The sequence below is a fragment of the Coenobita brevimanus genome, chromosome 13, assembly GCF_032717465.1.
Source record: "Coenobita brevimanus isolate Jiangsu-jjx chromosome 13, ASM3271746v2, whole genome shotgun sequence".
Classification (NCBI taxonomy): domain Eukaryota; kingdom Metazoa; phylum Arthropoda; class Malacostraca; order Decapoda; family Coenobitidae; genus Coenobita; species Coenobita brevimanus.
Window position 1 is genome coordinate 44,172,428 of NC_136966.1, and position 20,286 is coordinate 44,192,713.

Consider the following 20,286-nt stretch of genomic DNA (forward strand, 5'->3'; position numbering starts at 1 on the left):
GTGGAGCAAAAACAAGGATGGGGCTTCAGTTCATCACCTCCATGCGATCATTTCCACGCATATCCAGTTACTATACTCCTACATCACAGGTTCCCACTGATTATGTGGAAGAGCCTTAAGGGCCTCGTATACTCTTCACTGAGTGCTGGAACGGGCTCATATGCTCGGTATGATGGTTTCGTCTTATAATTTGGTAACACATTTTGAGTGTATTCTTGCGCCACCAAAGGATTTTTGTTCACCAAACGAAGGATCTCTTGGTAATTGAGTTATTTAAATCTGCACATAACCCCCTCCCCGTTCGAAAAATCTCCTCCAAACTGAAGTAAGTAGTTCGAAGACAGAAGGAAGAAAATGGAACACCGGTCATCTGAGTGAAGTATCAGTGAGACGTAGACGTTGATGCCCTTGAGAATTTTAACATCGGGACGAGGACATATTGTTTTAATTTATTCCTGCTATCTCTACCCTAGCTTATTGAGCTTATGGGAGAATTATTGCAATAAAATGTTTTACACGTAGTGTATCTAACCTTCCCATTTCAAAAAGCGTCCTCTAAGTAAAACAGCCTGGTGACAACAAGAATAGAATATAAATTATACATTCAGTGTGAAACGGTGAACAAGATCTTTATTTCCTACCTTATAAGAAGAGAACACTGCTTTATCAGGAAGACATGGGGAATGATCAAGGCGAATATTGCGAGTATACTAACAATAAAGAGAACATCATTTGCTCCGTTCCCTAACTCCTTCATGGGCAGTCCCCCCCCCCCATTTGGACGAAGTTAGAATACCTCTGTCCCTCTGGCAGACACTATTCTCCCTCCTCCTTTCTTACTAGTTTATTGTTACACTCTCTACTTGCATTCCACAAAATGTCTACCACTTCAAATATTATTCTCAATAAGTTTCAACGATTTTCTTTAACACAATGATAACTTTAGCAAAAGAGATTAAACAATTATGACATTCTTTAAGGAACATTTTATAAGTGTAATCAGAGGTTAATATAAACACAATAAACTGATGTTCGGTTTTAATGAATATTACAAAATGATTCATATTCTTGTCAGCTTTAAAAATCAATGTTCTTCTGAATATTTTTGTGAGTGATGTGCTGAATATGCTGGTGTTCATATAAAATAATGTTAGCTAACAAGCGAGTAAAGATTCTCTAAAAATATAAAATAAAGTTTAGAGAGAATCAATATTTGTTCACAGTAAGCCGTGTACTATGCTAATTAATAGGCATCGTTTAGTGTTGCTTGTGCTCGCCACGGTTGTACACCTTGACAACGGCGTGGGCGTAGTTGCTGAGCTCATCGAATATTCGTATGTCGTCAACATGTCGGTCAAGTGGGAAGCCGTGGGGGCGGTTGTCTGGGTACTTTCCTTGGTAGCCATAGTGGTTAAACTTTGTGTTCTCGTGTAGGTTGTCCACAGCGGCGTCAGCCTTTCCATCAGTTATGACCACCACAAGGTCGAACTCCATTCCCTCCTCGGTACCCTTAGGGACGAAGAACCTGTGAGGCACACCCAGGGCACTCTCGAACTCCTCGAGGTGAAGTTCACCGCCACCGGAGAGGGCGGCCTCAGTCTTTTCCATCAGAGTCTTGAAGCTGGGCACATCAGGGACGGTCACTGCAGAGTCCTTTGATGCACGAACAATGTGGTTGGTACCTGGCTGGACTATGAGAGGGAATATTATTACCATAAGAAAAATTATACAAATATAGGTCTATGCAAAGGGACACCTTATGACAGTTAAAGATATTATTACCTCATTATGATTCGTTAATAATAACTGCAATCTTAATAGGCTATTATATATAACTTATATGCAAGAATAGATAGAGTCCTACTTACGCATCACCCAAAATCTGTCGACCTCAAACGCATTCCAGAAGCCATCATTGATGTCATAGATGATTCCATTGTCATCCCTGTGAGGCCAGGCAAAGGCACGTACTGTGCCAAGAACTGGCTCCCCGTTGTTGTTGGTGACGTCAATTTTCCAGGAGAAGTCCTTGTGGTTCAGACGTTGGATGTAGGTGGTGATATCAACGTCAGCGACTTCAGGGGTATCATCAACAGCGTTGATGAGGCTGTACTCAAAGTCCTCAAAGTATGTCTCTAGTTCACGATCAATGCTGACGCTGTCAATGGCAACACCGGTGAATTCAATATCCTCCTTGGTGTAAGCCGGAAGGCTGTGTTTGTGTTCCTTAAAGATGTTATCCATGTACTTGTGAAGACGGAAGAATGCTGGGTCACGGGTGGCCGTCTCGAAGTGTTCCAAGACACCTGGAGGAAGATCATATTTCCCATGTGGGTCTCCCTGGCGACCCAACATAACGTGGGCAGTGTTGTGGAGGGCACCGTAGTACTCGGAGTTGGGGCTGTACATGGATGACTCAATGACGTCACCAAGAATATCGATACCGTGGGAGTCCCTGATGTTGATGACGCTTCCATCTCGAGCAGTGATGAAGCCATGGGCAATGGCGTCACGGATGCGACTCTCCCACATAAGCATGTCACGAACACGGGCCACACCGTCCACATCTTCGAAGTGGATGTTGTCGGGGCGGGAGGGGAAGTAGCCACCGTATTTGTACATGGTGTGGGGAGCAAAACCCTCGTGAATGACGTCGTCCCAGTGCAGTTCCTCAACGGGACTGAGGTGGTTGGAGAGACGCTCAGCATCGAAGCGGACGGTGAGCTGATGGTGAACCCAGAAGAAGTTCTCACCCTTGCGGTCCAGGTGCCAGTTCTCACGCTCGTCGATCCACCAGAAGGGGAACTCCAAGTGCCAGAATACGTGGTGAGTGTTCATGCCAACATCCTCTCCGAAGTAGGCCACACGCTGTTCAGGGTTCTTCTTGCTTCCAGTGAATGAGGACTTAATCCTTGCAGGTGTCTGTGTCATCTTGGCTCTGTAAGCTTCCTGAATGACCTCGCTGTTGGTGAACAAGTGGGGAGTGACCTCATAGAGAGGAGGTAGGACAATATGTTCGGTGATGCGAGCGTGAATGACGGCGGCGTACATGGCATACACGAACTCGCCCTCGTTCATGCGCTTTCGGGAGTAAGCAGCATTGCCGACAAAGGTGTTCCAGTCACTTGCGTGTTTAATGGCGTCATAGAGCATGAGAGCCTCTTTCCTCTGGCGATCGTTGAAGAGGGAGAACCAATGCTTTCGCTCCAAAAGACGCCCGTCATTGAGTTCCTTCAGCAGCAGCTTGGCAGAAACTCCACCGTCATCGTAATGGGCATTGGGGCCCAGTGGGTCCCAGGAATCCTCAAGCTCCTTCAGGTGTGGGTCATGAACCTCCTCGTAGATCTTGTATAGCAGGTAGTTGACATCATGCTGCATCTGAGCCAGTGAGGCACCTGTTGCAAATATTACGTTCTTATATACATGACGAGTTAAAGACAGTGAAGAAAGCATAATTGGCATGTCACTGACCATGATCGGATTTACACTGGTCATTGACTGGTCATGTAAATGATTTTGATGTGAATCTCTGGAACGAGAATTATAAAAATGTAATGTCCGTGATAAGTGTATGTACTGATGCCTGTGGATATTTCCTTCGGTATGCTGTATATTCGAGGGTGTGGTTACCAATTTGAAGCAAGTGAGTATCTATTCATTACTGTGGTTACCTCACAGTGCCTACTGGGATTCTGAACTTGTTTCCAAATGGGATAATTCTATGTTTTATATGGGGTACTTGAAGGGAAAAATGTTATCACCATTATCACTTTTCCATCTTCACGCGGGCTAAGGAGACCTAGCATAAAGGTCCTTCATTTCTTTGTGGCGTTGACTATGGAAAATATCTAGTAGGAAGGTGTGCCCGCCTTCCACTCACTTGATGTAGAGCTGTTTTCAGGTAATTGTACACTGAGTGACAAGCAAAATAGTTTCCTGGAATCCAGTAAACAGTTTACTACGCTGGATAGTAAACATATAACCAAACAGACCCCTACACTTGATGGTCAGTGATTTACGGGGCTCCAACTAGATATGGCCTATTAAGACTTTCATCTGAGGAAAGGTTGGGGATTATTGCTCTCATAAGGGCGAGCTACTGGTCACGCTCGCCTTAAATGTCCGGATTAAGTAGCCTAGCCTCAGGGCCCTACGGTCATGATGGAACATTAAGGATCTAAGTTAGACAGCTGATGATCAGGTTAGAATGACATCATGATAAAATCTAACACCTTCAGCATGATGACGCCTTTCTTAAGGCCACCACTATGTAGTGCAGGCCGTACATTGCATCTGCTCAGGTTCTTCTTTTATTCCTCCAAACACTCGTAAACTGGATGTCATATCTTCATTTCTTCATCAGTTCATTGAAACCTGGTTCACGTCGTATTTGGATCAATACGAAAATACATCTTTTGTCGTTCTTTTACTCCATTTAGGTAATTTAAAGGGTTTTATGGGTTCGCTAGCTTTGACCCCGGGCTGACTAACGGGTGTAATGCCGGGACCACATCAGCAATACTCTTGTGCAAGTAATTTGGGGGGGGGAGGGACAATTCAAGTTACAGAAAATGTATTTGTAAAAGCGTATGATTTAACAACAAATATACTTTGATATGGGAAATAACTATCATATATTATTCGCATGAACATGATGGTTGGAGAATGAACCTTTTTAGAAACTCTTGTTATCGTGAACCCGGGGAATGCACTGCTCGATGATTCGGGTGGTCCTCCTAATTAGTTTCAACGAAACGTCAGTTTAACCATCCCTGCGCATGCGCACTCAGTATTGATCGGTAAAGTGGTGGTTATGGCTTTAGGGCGAGCGATGATTTTCGATGGAATATTATCGAAGAGAAATCACAAGTTATTAAGGAATGTAAGAGTTGTATAGAAAGAAAAATTAATACCCCCACCCTTAACTACGCATACATATTGGTCAATTGAGGCAGTTTTCATTTAGCACAGCCTCAACATTAAACAGAACAATCCTACGATAGCAGTAATCCAAAAGTGCAGTATGGAATACGTAGAACGTTTTAAATGCGGATATACTCTACGGTATTCTCCCGCCATGTTTTCCTAAGTGAAACCTTTTCTTTGAAAATGATTTCACAAATTTTAAGATATGTAAGAGCTGTACACAAATATTAATATCCACAGCCTTAGCTACGAATATATTTACATCATTCGAGGCAGTTATCGAAATGCTCAGCCTCGACACTAAAGAGAAGAATCCCACGATATCAGTCACTCAAATGTGCAGAATATAAGAACGCCCGGGTCAAAGGTAGGCTCCGCATCAGTAACATTCAAATAATTTCTCTGGGAAAGTCCTTTTGTGTATTTAACTTTAATGTACGAAAGTAAGGCAGTTATGGTTAATACAAAACAAACAACTACCACCATCATCACCACCACAACCAGCACCACAGCTACTACCATCGCCATCAACACACCTATTATCCCCACCACCGAAACTACCAACCATTTTCTGTGAAATAAAATCGTCTGTGCGTAGCACCAGTGAAGAAAGAGACGTCGGACTGTAGATGTGCAACGCTCCCCATTTGTGTGTGTGTGTGTGTGTGTGTGTGTGTGTGTGTGTGTGTGTGTGTGTGTGTGTGTGTGTGTGTGTGTGTGTGTGTGTGTGTGTGTGTGTGTGTGTGTGCGCGCACTCTACGGGTATGTCCTGCCGAATTTTCCGCGGAACACTTTATAAGATATGGAATATTATCTAAGAAATATTAATTTTAAGGTATGTTAGAGCTGAATGCAAAAAATACCCCCCCTCACCCTTAACTACGAATGTATGTTATTATTCAAGGCAGCTACCGAAGTGCTCAGCCTCAACACTAAAGAGAACAATCCTATGATAGCAATCACCCCAAAGTGCAGAGTATATTATGGGAAACAATATAAGTATGGGCAACGGGGCAACGGTAATCCTTGGATTTTACCAGTTTTATGCAACGAGGACATGACTGTTACAAGTATTATTACTGATTTCTAAAAATCTATCTATCTATTTATTGCCAGACGCCACAATCCAGTAAGGGGTGGCCATTTGGCTCTGAGTTATTTGTTTTACGGGGAGGGGCCCTAACCCTCCACCAACCCACTTGTTGACACATAGGGAGCACGTATGGTTTGGTTATGTGGTTACCACCCAGCGTTGTAATTTGTTTCTTGGCTTACAGGAAACCATTTGGCTTGTCACTCAATGTAAAGCCACCTGTAAAGGAAAGAAAAGCAATAAGAAGTGACAGGAAAGATGGGAGAAATACGAAGAGAGTAGGGCAGGCATAGAAAAAGAATGATAAAGGCTAAGGAAGAAGTAGGCAGTACTACATCAAGTGAGTGGATGATGGTCGCCACCACCTACCACAAATTTCTAAAAATCTGTTCTTTTATTTCTGGTGGAAAAAAAAAAAACATGCATTCCCCTGAAACTGTTGGCAATCTTTAAATTACCAGTATATTTCATGCTACTGACTGGCAAAGCTTATTCACCACAAGAAAGTTCTCTTGAAAGGAAATGGTTAATCAAGGCTACTTTTAACTGGTTCAGTTGAAAGTGGTTAGTATCGGTGACTGCGAAGCTGCCGGCTAATTAGCGGTAGGATTCGAATCCTGGTGTAGGCAACTGGCTTCATTCGATTGGTGTTTATCCTCCTTTTGTGGGCTCGCAGGTTAGACGACTGCCTAGGGTAACACCTACGTAAAGTAAGTATGGTGATCTGAATGAAGCATCAGGCTCGTATCCCAGGACAGTGGGTGAATAACTCGTCTCAGGCTCAGAGGCCTCTGTTATAGAGATGAGTACTGTGGCTATGCGTCCCATGTAGTCTGCCCCAATTTTTAAATTATTTTATTAGTTTAAAAAATCTTTTCTTAGCCGAATATAGCCAAGCACACGTTGAGTACACCGCTTCCCGTTCGATCAGCGAAGTTAAGCAACGTTGGGTCTGGTTAGTACTTGGATGGGTGACCGCCTGGGAACACCAGATGCTGTTGGCATCCCTACGTCAAGTGGGGTTGGTGGAGGATTAGTGCCCCTCCCTGTAAAACAATTAACTCTAAGCCCTTGGCCACCCTGTCTGGGATACATGGCGTCTGGCAATGAATGAATGAATGATTAGTAAGAAGATGGTACGCAAAGAAGAAATTACTTATGACATATGAGAAATGACATATCAGTGCACTGGCACTGAACATTCTTGGAAAAGTTAACTCTTCGAAAGGATACTGTGAGGTGTTCGGCGATGTGTGTGTGTGTGTGTGTGTGTGTGTGTGTGTGTGTGTGTGTGTGTGTGTGTGTGTGTGTGTGTGTGTGTGTGTGTGCGTGTGTGTGTGTGTGTGTGAATACAAGTGGGTGTCTTGTGGTCTAGTGCTTAGAAAATTATATAAGTTACACACGTAGTAATATTGAACAGGTAGATTCAGTTCATGGTTAGTGAAATGTCCTTTCCCTTTAAAATTACAATATCAGGTGTATTACATTAACACTATAGGTGGTATAATTTTCTTCAGGCTTCCGTGACTCTCTCAGCTAAAGTAAAATCGCCTGGCGTTAGCTATTACTGGATACTAACGTTGTCCTGACCATTAGAGACAATAAAATCCTGAATCATGCCTCTTAAGCTGACACTAGACGAGTTACTCAGGGGCAGCAAAAGCCTCAATAAATCCTTTAGTACATTCAGGGATCAGTAAATTTAGGAAAAAAATAGACTTCTTTGATAGAAGTCTTAGCATCGTATTCTAGGTGACATAGGAGCTCTTGTAGCACATATTCCTTGGCGATTCATCTTGCCTGTTACACATAAACATTGTTTAATATATTGCTGATGTTCCTTTAATCCCTTCATTGCGTTGACGTCTTTTTATAGCTTATCCTTGCTAAGGCAGTTTTATTAATCTTGGGGAGGTTTCTTATTGAGAAATCACTCCGAACCTTAGTTTAATCAATATGAGTAGCTAATGACGTCATCGGATTGAAGATGTTGCAAGTGACCCAGTTTGGGTCAGCATCACTGAAGACGAATATTAAAGTGACCATAAAGAAAAAAAGTCGCAGAGGGAGGAGTGTTACGACACCTCTTAGGGCAAGCACTATTATTATCACTTAATCTTGGCAGAAAACTACCGTCTCTTCAATTTGAATGCTGAGATGTGGCAATATACCAACACTGGAACATGATGCTAGTCTCAAAAAGGTGCTAAGGAAAGGAAGTACAGGTGCAGCTATTATCTTTTTCTGCCACTAAATTAGATGAAATAAACTGCAAAAGGAAGAAAATCTTTTCCAAATTACGGTGACAAAAGTCTAAAATTATGGTCCATATTCTCACCAGCTGCATCGGACTGATAGCCGGCTGTGTCGTCGAACCCGAAGCTTGGCCAGGCAGCAGCCGTAGCCAGGAGAGCACACAGCACCAGGACCTTCATGGCGGCGATGGTTCCGGCTCAGCACCACCGCCCGCCTTATATAACCCACACAGCCTAATTTTTCACAGTCCACCGTGATAATGCATTCTTACAAGCAGATATCTCTATTTTTGCATACCTTTCCTGCTCGTGTTGTTGGGTGCTTGAGATAAGTAGCTGTAGTTGCTTCCACAACGCTCTTCGCTGCCACAAAAACATGTTTCTATAACAGTAGTAAATTACCATGGATCATTTTGCTTAATCATAATTTTCACGTTAACATTCATTTCCTCGTAGTTGCTAAGTGTTTGGTGGCTGTATGAGTGATAGAAAAGTTATAAACAAGCGATCTCACAAGCCAATTTACCTTAAGAAGGTAATGAAAACTAGTCCTGGTAGAAGTGTGGTTAGAACGCTCCTTTTCCACACACGACTACGATCCTTTCTGGTTGCTTTTCCTACAGTTGTTGTTTTTTTTAATTAAGAAATCGCTTGCCAGTGTAGTGGTTACAACTCCCTAAACTTAAACAGTGAATGCCTTCGATTTATTCTGTACGCCTCACTTGCTTGTCATTTTTTGTTTTGTCTGAGATTATTATATGATGGTGTACTGGTTTGAACGCCCCTATCACTTACAGAACATGCCTAAGCCTTATTATCTGCTTGCTTTTCCTCTTTATGCTTTTCTTTTGGTGGAGGTAAGTGCCTGAAGATGTAGTGGTTAGAACGCCCTAGTCGTATACACGCTTTTTCTGCTCGCTGTCCCTGCTCATGCATTGGTGTATATAGGCTAGACCGGCGCAACGTTTCTTTTCCGATGTTCTTGGATATTCTTCTCTCTTCAGATAATTTTTCTACACTGGTTAACGCTAAACGATGACAATCAGGTGTGGGTGAATTTTAATGCCAGAAGGGGAGTAGAATCTGAACTTGAGAAATTCATACTGACTGAGTATATCATCATCATTATCATCATCATCCCGACTGTGGTTCTCACGCTTATATGCTGTAAGGGAAGTGAAACAAGGTTCACTTTTGAACATGAATCAGCAAATGGACAGCCAGTTCCATCTGCTCCTGTCTGGGGCACAGAGGCTGCACAAAGCTTTTACGATACTGCTTTCACGTACTTGTAAATTGCGGCGCCTGGGGCACATTATACCAGAATGCCGGGATATTATTTCATTTCTCTGTACAGTTATAGTTGCCCTAAAAAAAAAAAAAAAAAAAAAAAGGTAGGTAGTACTGGCTTTCCTGTTAGCAATATTTCTTTACTGACCCGAGAATAATTTCTTACTGCAGTATGTATAGAAAAATAAAAAATAAATAAATATATAACTAAATAAATATCAATAAATAAATGATTAAATAAATAAGTAAATAAATAAATAAATAAATATATATATATATATATATATATATATATATATATATATATATATATAGGTAAAAAGAAAACAAAGGCTAGAACCAACAACATTGTTCCCTCCAAACAGAAAGCCAAATATATAATACATTCAGTTCGAGATGCCTGGATACTCAGCGTTTAAATGACTGGAGGTCATAGGAAGCAGGAAATACAGATAGAGGAAGGCAGTTCCAGTTTTGTCCTGTTACTTACATGAAGGACTAGAAGTATATATATATATATATATATATATATATATATATATATATATATATATATATATATATATATAGAGAGAGAGAGAGAGAGAGAGAGAGAGAGAGAGAGGCAAAAACGAAACAAAGGCTAGAACCAACAACATTGTTCCCTCCAAGGAGAAAGTCAAATATAGGATATATTCAATTCGAGATGCCTGGACACTCTGCATTTAAATGACTGGAAGTCATAGGAAGCAGGAAATACAGATAGAGGAAGACAGTTCCAGTTTTGCCCTGTTGCTTACATGAGAGACTGGGAGTAATAGTTAACCTTTGCATTAGAGAGCTGGATAGAAAAAGGATGAGATTTTCCTGCTAGACGGATGCTACACGCCCGCTGTAGTGCTGAAGGAATATAGCAGACAGTTCAGAAGAGCAGTGACTATTGAAGTAGTGTTAGAAAAGAAGTTAGACGTATCAGGGCGGCGAAGAGACTGTGGTTAAAGGGAACCAGTATGAGAAGAGTTAATGAGACGAAAAACCTTTGATTCAACCTTGTTGAGACGAGCTGTATATTGGAAACCTCCCCACACATGAGAGTTATACTCTATACACGGGCGAATAAAACCCCAATATAAAGTCAATAACTCTGCAGGGGTAAAGAAGACACGGAGTCGGCTTATCATACCTAATCCCTTGGATGCAAGTTTTTACGAGATGGGTAATATTATGATATTTCGATGCTAAATCCAGAGGACTGAAACTGAACTCGTAAGTACATTAACAGATGATTCTAGATTGAGTTAGATAGTGTTAAAAATTGGAGGATACTTCTGAATAAGATTTTGACAGATCGAAAAATGTAGGAAATGAATTTTTGATGCATTTAAAACAACAAGATTACTTGTACAACAATCAGAGATATGAGCCAAGTCAGACATTAAGTGTGCCATAGCGTTACCCCTTGTTTGTTGGACGCGGCGAGATGCAAATGGAAAGTTGAAAGGTGGAGTTATCAGCGTATGTGTGGATAAGGTTAGATGAACAACTTTGTTGTTGATAGCTCTACGAGAGAAACGGTGGCCATCTAAACATGCAGTTGTAGAACGACCAGAAAGGAACTTAGAGAATAAGGCACAGATAGAGTGACTGAAACCGTAAGAAGGCAGTTTGGAAATTAAAGATTTATGCCAGAATCAATCGAAAGTCTTTGAGATGTCAAGTGGAATGGAAAAGCTTTCGCCAAAGTCCCGAAAGGAAAATGACCAAGAGTCCCTGACGGAACCCATACTGACGATCAGAAAGTTGTGATAGGAAAGGTTTTTTATAATTTTGGCTAAGAATAGAATAAAAAGCTTTAGAAGTACAGGATGTTAAAGCAATTGGGAGATAGTTAGAGGGCTGGGAATTGCCACCCTTCTTAGGATATAGCCGAATGAGAGCAAACTTCCAGTAAAATAAAAAGGTGCAAATTGGCAGACAAAGGCAAAATAATTTACCTAGGCAAGGTGTAAGCACAGAAGCACAGTTCTTGTAGACAACAGGAGGGACCCCCATGAGGCCCATATGCCTTGTTAGTATTGAGGCCAGTGATGACAGAAAACATATTAATAGAAGAAATTTTAATGTTAGCCATGAGGAAGTCAGAAAGGAGCAGTGATGGAGAAGCAGCATTGGAATCGTCTAGGTGGAATTGGGGGAGAAACTCTGAACAGAGTGTTCTGCCTTATCAGTAGAAGTAACAGCCACATAGTCATCTGTGCGGGAAAGAGGAGGGAAGGATGATTAAGTAAAGTTGTTAGAAAGGTTTTTGTCAACGTTCCAGTGGGGGCTGGAAGAATTTGAGTGGGAGAGTTCAGTGCTTTTAGTGAGAATGATATTATTTTTAGTGGAGCAAACAACAGACTTTGCACGATTCTGGGCAGAAACATAAAAGAGATGAGATTTATTGGTGGGTTGGTGCCAATAACTTCTGTAGGCTTTCTCTTTGTTATGGACAGTATTAAAAAAAGCGAGATTAAACCATTTTCTCTGCATTAATCACAGGATAAGAGAAAGGAATGCATGCTTCCATGCCCAAGAAAATAACCTCCGTAATGCGTTAGGCATGCTCAGATGCCTCTCTGCCATGGAAGAAATATCATTGCAAGGAAAATAAAAGAAATGCCTCCCGAGGGCCTCCGAGTCAGCAGCTTCAAAGTGCAAAAGCCACTGCATTTTGGATGGGTCCACAGGCTTCACTGAAATGACAGGATAAGAGGATAAGGCTGTGATCGGAGGAGACCAACGGAGAGCAAAGATTAACAGTGTGAGTAGAAGGATTAATTGTAAAGAAAAGGTCAAGAATTTGGAACTCTCTCAATGCAATCAGGGATACTGGTAGGGCGCTGTACAGGCTCCTCCAAGTCATTGATAGAAAAGATGAAGGCTTGTTCACCAGGTGGATCAGTGAAAGAAAACGAGAGTCAAAGGTGGTGGTGAACATTGAAATAATTAAAAATGGATATTTCAGAGAAAGGAGATATTGATAGGATGTGTTCCATCTTAGAAGTAAGATAGTCAAAAATAATTGCATAGTTGGTAGAATTAGAGGAATATTATAGAGTACATTTGTATTTAGTCAGAGAATGTCAGGAGAGCCAAAGGCAGAGAGAAGAGAATTCAGAAGATTCAAGCTCCGAAACACGAGATCAAGATTATGTTGTTGCGTACGTATGCACCACAGTCACCTTCGGGTTTGAATATGGAGAAAGTAAGAGGATACGGAGAAGGGTTTTGTTATCAGTCGCCTCAGACAGCTGAGTCTCGGTGAGAAAGAGAAGGAAAGGTTTACAGGAAGAGATGTGGTATTCAACAGGGAGAAAATTGGAGGAATGGCAGCGAATATTGCAGAAATAAATAAGAAGTGAGTTACATAGTGGTTCCAAGCATCTCTCTTCGCCGTTATCGGGAGAAAGATAGATGGTGGGCGCGTTTATAGTCCTCCCCCACCCCCTCCCCCCCCGGACTCCGAGGCTTGGATTTGAGATGCCATTTTTTTTTCTTTTTTTTTTAATTTAGAAAAATTAGTGTGATGTGAAATGTGGGTGCAATTTGGTGGTAACAGTTGGAAGGTGTACAGGGGAGTATGCTGGCCTAATCTGTGTTACTGAAACAATGAAAAAGTTCAGCAATGGGAGATGGTCACAGGCTAGGCCCGAGGGATGATGAAACGGGAGCTTTTGCTGTCCCTGTCACCAGCTTTTCATCGATCATGGATGCAACACCCTGTTCGGCTGGTGCTACATTCTGCTCCCTAATAAATAAATAAATAAATATATCGATATATAGATATATATATATATATATAGATATATATATATATATATATATATCTATATATATATATATATAGATATATATGTGTCTGTGTGTGTGTGTATATGTGTACGTGTGTTTGGGGGGGGGTGAGTGTGTGTGTGGGTGTAGGGGTGTGTGTTGATGACAGAAATGACAAATCATTACCTGAAAAGACGACTGTAATAGTCTTCAGTAGTAGACAGCCAGAGAACTGGCAAATAAAATATGATTTTAAAAAATCTATACGACTTGAAATTAGATATGACAGAACCGAATTGCTTAAAGAGGGACTTAGCGTCATGGCTGGCATTAGACCTTTAACCAAGATAACAACGCATTACTGTACGAAAAAAAGTAAATCGGGTCTCAGGCTCTGTAGCTACGGTAGAAGTATAAGTAACAGAACATCCCAATAATAACGTTGCTCAGCTTAATGTTTCTATCTATCTATCTATTGCCAGACGCCTCAATCCCGTTTGGGGTGGCCACAAACAAATCGCCTCCAAGTCGCCCTGTCCCCCGCCATTTCACTGCCCTGTTCCCAACTCACACCCCTCTCTCTCATATACCTCTCCACCCCATCCCTCCATCTCATCCTCGGCCTTCCCCTCCCTCTTCCCCCCTCCACCTCACTCACATACACTCTCTTCGTCAGTCTTTCACCCTCCATCCTCTCCACATGGCCAAACCACCTCAGTGTGTTCCTCATAACGCTTCCTAGCACATCCACATCCACACCACAACGCTCCTTTATATCCTCATTCGTCAGCTTGTCTCTCCATGTGACTCCACAGGCTCCTCTTAAATAACTCATTTTCACTGCTCTCACTCTTGACTTGTGTCCATCCAACAACGTCCAAGCTTCACTTTCGTACGTTAGAGTTGGTATCACAATACTGTCATGTAGTAACTTTTTCACTTCCATGCTCACTTCACTGTTTCTTATCACTGCTTTCAAAGAACCAGCAACCTTTCTTCCCCGCTGCACCCTTTCAAGCACTTCACCCTCCAAACCTCCATCCCCACTCATCACACTACCCAAGTACTTAAACTTACTCACATTTTCCAATTCCTCACCATCCAACCTCGCTGTACATTCACTGACTTCACCTCTCTCAAAGACCATCACTTTACTCTTCCCTACATTCACCTTTAGATTCCGTTTCTTACACACTCTCCCAAACTCATCCACCAAGCCCTGCAGCTCCCCTTCGTCTCCACTCAACAACACAGAATCATCTGCAAACAACAGTAAAGGGAGTTTCCAAACACTATCCTCTCTCACCAGGGCCACTCCAACATCCATTGCCCTACCTTGTACCTCTTTTATTACCTTATCCATGTACAGATTGAACAACCATGGAGACATGACATATCCCTGTTTCAACCCAACTTTCAAAGAGAAAAATTCACTTAGTTCACCATCCACACGCACTGCAGCCTTCGCACCATCGTACATACTCTTCACAGCATTCAACAACTTTCCATCTACTCCATATATTCTTAACACTTTCCACAATCCGTGTCTATCCACCCTGTCATATGCTTTCTCCAAGTCCATGAAAGGCGCATACAACTTCTTTCCCTTCTCTAGAAACTTTTCCACTAAAGATCTAAGAATAAATATCTGATCTACACAACCTCTTCCCTTCCTAAAGCCTCCCTGTTCTTCTCCAACTAATTTCTCTGTTCTTTCTCTAACTCTGTCAATAAGTATCCTACCATACACTTTTCCTATTATACTAAGAAGACAAATGCCCCTATGATTACCACACACTTCTTTTTCCCCTTTTCCTTTGTACAAGGGAATAACTATACCTTACTTCCAATCCTCCGGGACTGTACCTTCCTCCCAGGCCAATCTGCACATCTTCCACATCCATTCTACTACTGTCTCTTCCCCATGCTTCAGCATTTCACCACACACTCCATCAATTCCTGGGGCTTTCCCCGATTTAACTTTCTTCATTGCTTCCACAACTTCTATCCTACTGATTTCTTCCTGTCTTCTCACCTCCCTCCTTCTCCCAGCCATTCCCCAGCCACTTATACTCGCATTACTTCCATACTCTATGTTCAACAATTCCTTAAAGTGTTCTCTCCATCTGCTCACCATTTCTCCCTTCTCCACTAGTAATCTACCATTTTTATCTTTCACTCCCCTACTAACTTCACTTCCACCCTGTCTTACTCTTACTCTTTTCACCTCTTTCCAGAACATTTTCTTACAGTCCCTCCACTTTACACTCAAATTCCTTCCAAATTCCTCATCCACTCTCTTCTTACTCTCTCTTACTAATCTTTTCACCTCTCTCTTTCTTTCTACATATAACTCTCACTTCCGCCTCTCAACTTCTTCCACGCCCCTATCTCTCATCCATTCATTGTATGCTTTCTTCTTTTGTGCCACAGCCTGTCTCACCTCTTCAGTCCACCACGCTGTTGCTTGCACCCCCCTCCGTCTTCTCTTCCTTCCACACACCACATCACATGCTGCACATATATCTTCTGTAAATATCCTACACACACCTTCCACGTCTCCCATCTGCTCCAATTCATATTTGCCCAATCGTTCCTCCACTTCTCTCTTATACTCTGCCTTTTTCTCATCCTCTTGTAACCTTTCTACTCTCCTTGCAACTACTCCTTCCTCTCGTCTTTCCCTTCTTCTATTCCTCCATCTTACTTGAACCCTAATTCTGGCCACCACCAAGTAGTGGTCAGAAAGTCCACTCCCCCAACCTCTATAAGGTCTTGCATCCATTACACACCTTCGCATCCTTTCATCCACACGCACATAATCAATCATTGCCTTCCTTTCATTCAGTTCACCACCCACCCTTCTCATCACTCGCCATGTATACCTGTGGATCATTTAATGCCTGAAGAGGGTATTGGCTATCATCAACCCCCTCCCAGCACAAATGTCCACTAACGCACTCCCATTCCCATCTATCTCAGCAGGCACACCCCACTCACCAACTATTCCATCCATCTTCACATTCCCAACCTTACCATTCATATCACTGATCAAAAACACTCTCTCATTCCATCCAAACTTTTCCATGCACACTTCTACATTTGTCCAGAACTCTTCTCTCACTCTTCTAGCACGATCTTGCGTTGGCGCATACACACACACAATCGCCCACATTTGTATTCCAACTTTCAACTTTACCCACACAATCCTTGACCCAACTGATCCATACTGTCTTATGCTCTTCTTCCATCTTTTACTCACAACTATACATACTCCTTCCTTTGCCCTCTCATTCTCACCTACTCCTGCACATATACCCCATCCATACTCCCATTCTCTCACACTTTCTCCTCTCCATTTTGTTTCAGTTATTCCACATACATCCACTTTCGCACCCTCAAGCACCTGGACAATCTCTCTCTCTTTCACCTCATCATTCGCTCCCCTTACATTCCACGTTCCGATAACCATGTCCTTTGTCCGGTCCTTGGTCGTCATCGTTTGGTCAGTCCTTGTCCGAGGCTTATTGTTTGTTTTTTTAGTTAGTTGTTTTCCGGGGAGGGGCACTAACCCTCCACCAGCCCTTTTAGTCGCCTTTTACGACAAGCAGGGATACTGGGGGAGTATTCTTGAAAAACCCTTCTACCCCCAAGGGGGGGTAGAGATATGAAACTCCACAGAAATACCCCGCCGCATTCTCCACGTAATATAAGATATGGAATATTATCCAACAAAATAAAAAAAATTAAGGTATGCATTAGTTGTATACAAAATTAAAACCTCCACCCTTAACTATATATATATATATATATATATATATATATATATATATATAACACATTGGATCCCGGGGGTGCTGGGCGAGGCATGGCACTGGGTGGGTACTAAGCGTACCGCCCTCCGCCTATCGGCTCATAGTCGGGAAGCTCATAGAACCCTACCCGGGTGTTCCCTGTTTTATAAAGACCTAAAAAATCCCAGTTCTGTCCAATATTCCGGACACCGGGCTCCAATGGATTAAAGAGACTGATCAGTTTGCCAGTCATTAACCCATTTGATCCCAGGGGTGCTGGGCGAGGCATAGCACTGGATGGGTACTAAGTGTACCACCCTCCGCCTATCGGCTCATAGTTGCGAAGCTCACAGGCCCCTACCCGGGGGTTCCCTGCTTTATAAAGACCTGAAAAATCCCAGTTCTGTCCAATATTCCGGACACCGGGCTCCAATGGGATATATATATATATATATATATATATATATATATATATATATATATATATATATATATATATATATATATATATATATATATATATGTATTCATCATTCGAGGGAGGTTTCCAAGTGCTCATCCTCAGCACTAAAACAGAAGAATCCTACAATACCAGTTAAATGCGCTTTGTGAGCGCATGACGAGCGAGCAAGCGTTTGTACATTCGCCTATCATCATAATTTCATTTTGGTTTAAACTTTCAACATTTCTGGTGAGGTAGCTGAACAATACAGAAGGATAATTGAGCTAATATATTTACTTTCTCACTTTTTCTCGCTTTCACGTTTTCTCTCTGGATTTGCATATAGCAAGGCGCAGTAGTATTTATCACACGTACAATGCTGAATTCTCTGTTCCCGGCTTGCCGTGTCAAGGAACTGCGTCGGTAAACGGTTGGCTACTGATCGAATGATAAAACCCAGAAATGGGGAGACTACTCTTGCTGATTTCACCCCCTAAACATAGAAAAAACCTTCATGTGAAATTATGAGCGTAATATCCGATATTTGATTCTTTGAATTCATGCAGTAAAACATAGTGTTACAACAGGGAATCTTTCTTAATTCCATTTCATATTGGAGCATGTTAACTGAAGCCCTCGGTACATTCCCTTGGAAAGCAGGAATTCCAAGGGATTTCTTTGGTCTCATTACGAAAAAAGGCGAAGCCCTCGCGAATATCTCGTCTAGTAGTGGCATTTTCTCACATATAAGCGGTCCGACCCGGCGAGGCCTAACCCGGCCCGGCCTGACCAGGCCCGACCGTAACGTCTTTGTGAAACTTGGAGCTCAGCAACCACAGGGCTAATCGCTGCGTGATTTGCAACTTATGATAACCCAATTCTTTAAGATTTGTCATCACACTCAGGCGGTGCACGTGGCACGTGACGCGCCAAGTGCAGCATATCGAATATCTTCAAAAGAGGGCCACAGGCCAGACAGTTTGTCGTAAAGGCATGAAACTTGGTAGGTAGAGAGCCATCAATATATTCTAGGCATCCTGGGGGTGTAAGGCAATATTTTAATCATTCCGGATTTGATTGGTCATGCTCGTTCCTCGCCGACAAAGGCGTTTTACTAGTGAGCAAATAAGTAGCCAAAAACAAAATTTATTGAATGTATATACTAACTACTGAAAGACTCTCTTTTCTATCTCACATAGTAGAAAAGTTATTAGTCTCTGAAAACCATCGCGGTCGGGCCGTGTCGTGTCCGGCCGCACCTTTCTCAGCTGAATGTAAACATACCTTCGCTCGCCGCGCTTACTCGCTCTTAATCAATCACCCAGAAGTGCAGAATATTATATCAATATTCCGAGCATGCTGTTCAGATCTTTTAATATCGACATTGCTTGCATCAGAAATACAGTAATAGTTGCAACCCCAGGCTCATCTGAAACGTGAACTCGGTAGTGTGCAAACTGCAGTTGTCCTCGTTCTGCAGTTCACAGTCTTCCTTTTGGGGGATAGGGAGGGAGCTGAGGGGTATTATATAACCGGGAAGCATTGCCAACCAACTACATAGGTGCCATCGTGAGGCTTCCTCCTCCAGCTCCAGCACCATGTTAAAATGTAACATACAAAATATATCGTTGATGAACTGAGACGAATATTTTTAAGTTGCCGTGCATACGGCCTATTGATTTACAGTAGGAAAATACCTTTCGGGAGAGAGGAGTTAACTGAGTCTATACCCAATTCCAGCCTTTCGAGAAGTCCCTTATAAACTGAGGAAAATGGTCTGGTAACAGCAAGGCACAAGTACAAACAAAGTCCTCTTTCTGTAAAAGTTTGATAACACTGTTTTTTTCTTTCTTATCCTCGAAGCGATAATGTGTTGTGACAGAGCTCTCTGCCCTGTTGAGAGTTACAAGGAGCACATCGACAAGGTGAAGAAAGGGCAAGTTGTTGACATCGTGCACCGATTACGTGAAGATAGTGATATGTTGACATGCTGTGCTGATTATGTGTGTGTGTGTGTGTGTGTGTGTGTGTGTGTGTGTGTGTGTGTGTGTGTGTGTGTGTGTGTGTGTGTGTGTGTGTGTGTGTGTGTGTGTGTGTGTGTGTGTGTGTGTGTGTGTGTGTGTGTGTGTGTGTGTGTGGCAACAATCAACCGTTATCATTTCATACTCTGCCGTCTTCTGGTGCTTAATTCTTGGTACCCAAAGACTATTTCCATTCAGCATAAGATGGGCATTATGAACTGGAAGGGGGATATACAGTATTTACACTTCATTGCCTGGCAAAATCAACCTAGTTTCATATTGTGACATTTTGTTGTAGTTCATTCTAGCTGACCAAAGAATGGGATTTATTCAGCTGATGAGGAGTGTTTTGAACTGGAGAAGTTAGACACAAATTTCAGTAACCTTCAAGTGCAAACCTCTTCTATATGACGACGTCTTGTTGTACCTGATTCTCCTCCTTCCTTGCTTCTTCCTCCTTTTCCTCTCTGTCATTCATATTCTACGCAATACCCAATTTCTTTTTATCCACGTCGAGGTGTTGGAACCCTAAGCTAAGTTTCAACAGACCAGACAATTTAAGGTCAATAACAAACCTACTTTCCATGGTGGCAGAACATGATCAGAAAACCTCCAGTCACCTCTTGGGGATCGAACTCATGCAGGGCTGTCACTCCGACTGGGGCGTTCCAAG

At 42.3% G+C, this 20,286-nt stretch overlaps 1 protein-coding gene and 1 pseudogene across 1 annotated transcript; one reads left to right on the top strand and one right to left on the bottom strand.

Annotated features, from left to right (window-relative positions):
* Nucleotides 1-1,257: 1,257 nt before the first annotated feature.
* LOC145416274 (hemocyanin subunit-like) lies at nucleotides 1,258-8,463 on the bottom strand. The gene is made up of 3 exons (XM_080285275.1): nucleotides 8,358-8,463; nucleotides 1,869-3,395; nucleotides 1,258-1,691 (listed from the first exon to the last, which is right to left on the bottom strand). The coding sequence occupies exons 1-3, from the start codon at nucleotides 8,452-8,454 to the stop codon at nucleotides 1,258-1,260; spliced, it is 2,058 nt and encodes a 685-aa protein (XP_080141401.1). The 5' UTR covers nucleotides 8,455-8,463.
* Nucleotides 6,904-7,023, top strand: LOC145416883 (5S ribosomal RNA; annotated as a pseudogene).
* Nucleotides 8,464-20,286: the final 11,823 nt, after the last annotated feature.

What these genes read in the sequence shown, in the direction of transcription:
- LOC145416274 (XM_080285275.1), bottom strand. Translation starts at nt 8,454, where the DNA reads ATGAAGGTCCTGGTGCTGTGTGCTCTCCTGGCTACGGCTGCTGCCTGG. An exon ending in CTATCAGTCCGATGCAGCTG is followed by an intron (nt 3,396 to 8,357) that starts GTGAGAATATGG and finishes TATTTGCAACAG; the next exon opens with GTGCCTCACTGGCTCAGATG. An exon ending in CGACAGATTTTGGGTGATGC is followed by an intron (nt 1,692 to 1,868) that starts GTAAGTAGGACT and finishes TCCCTCTCATAG; the next exon opens with TCCAGCCAGGTACCAACCAC.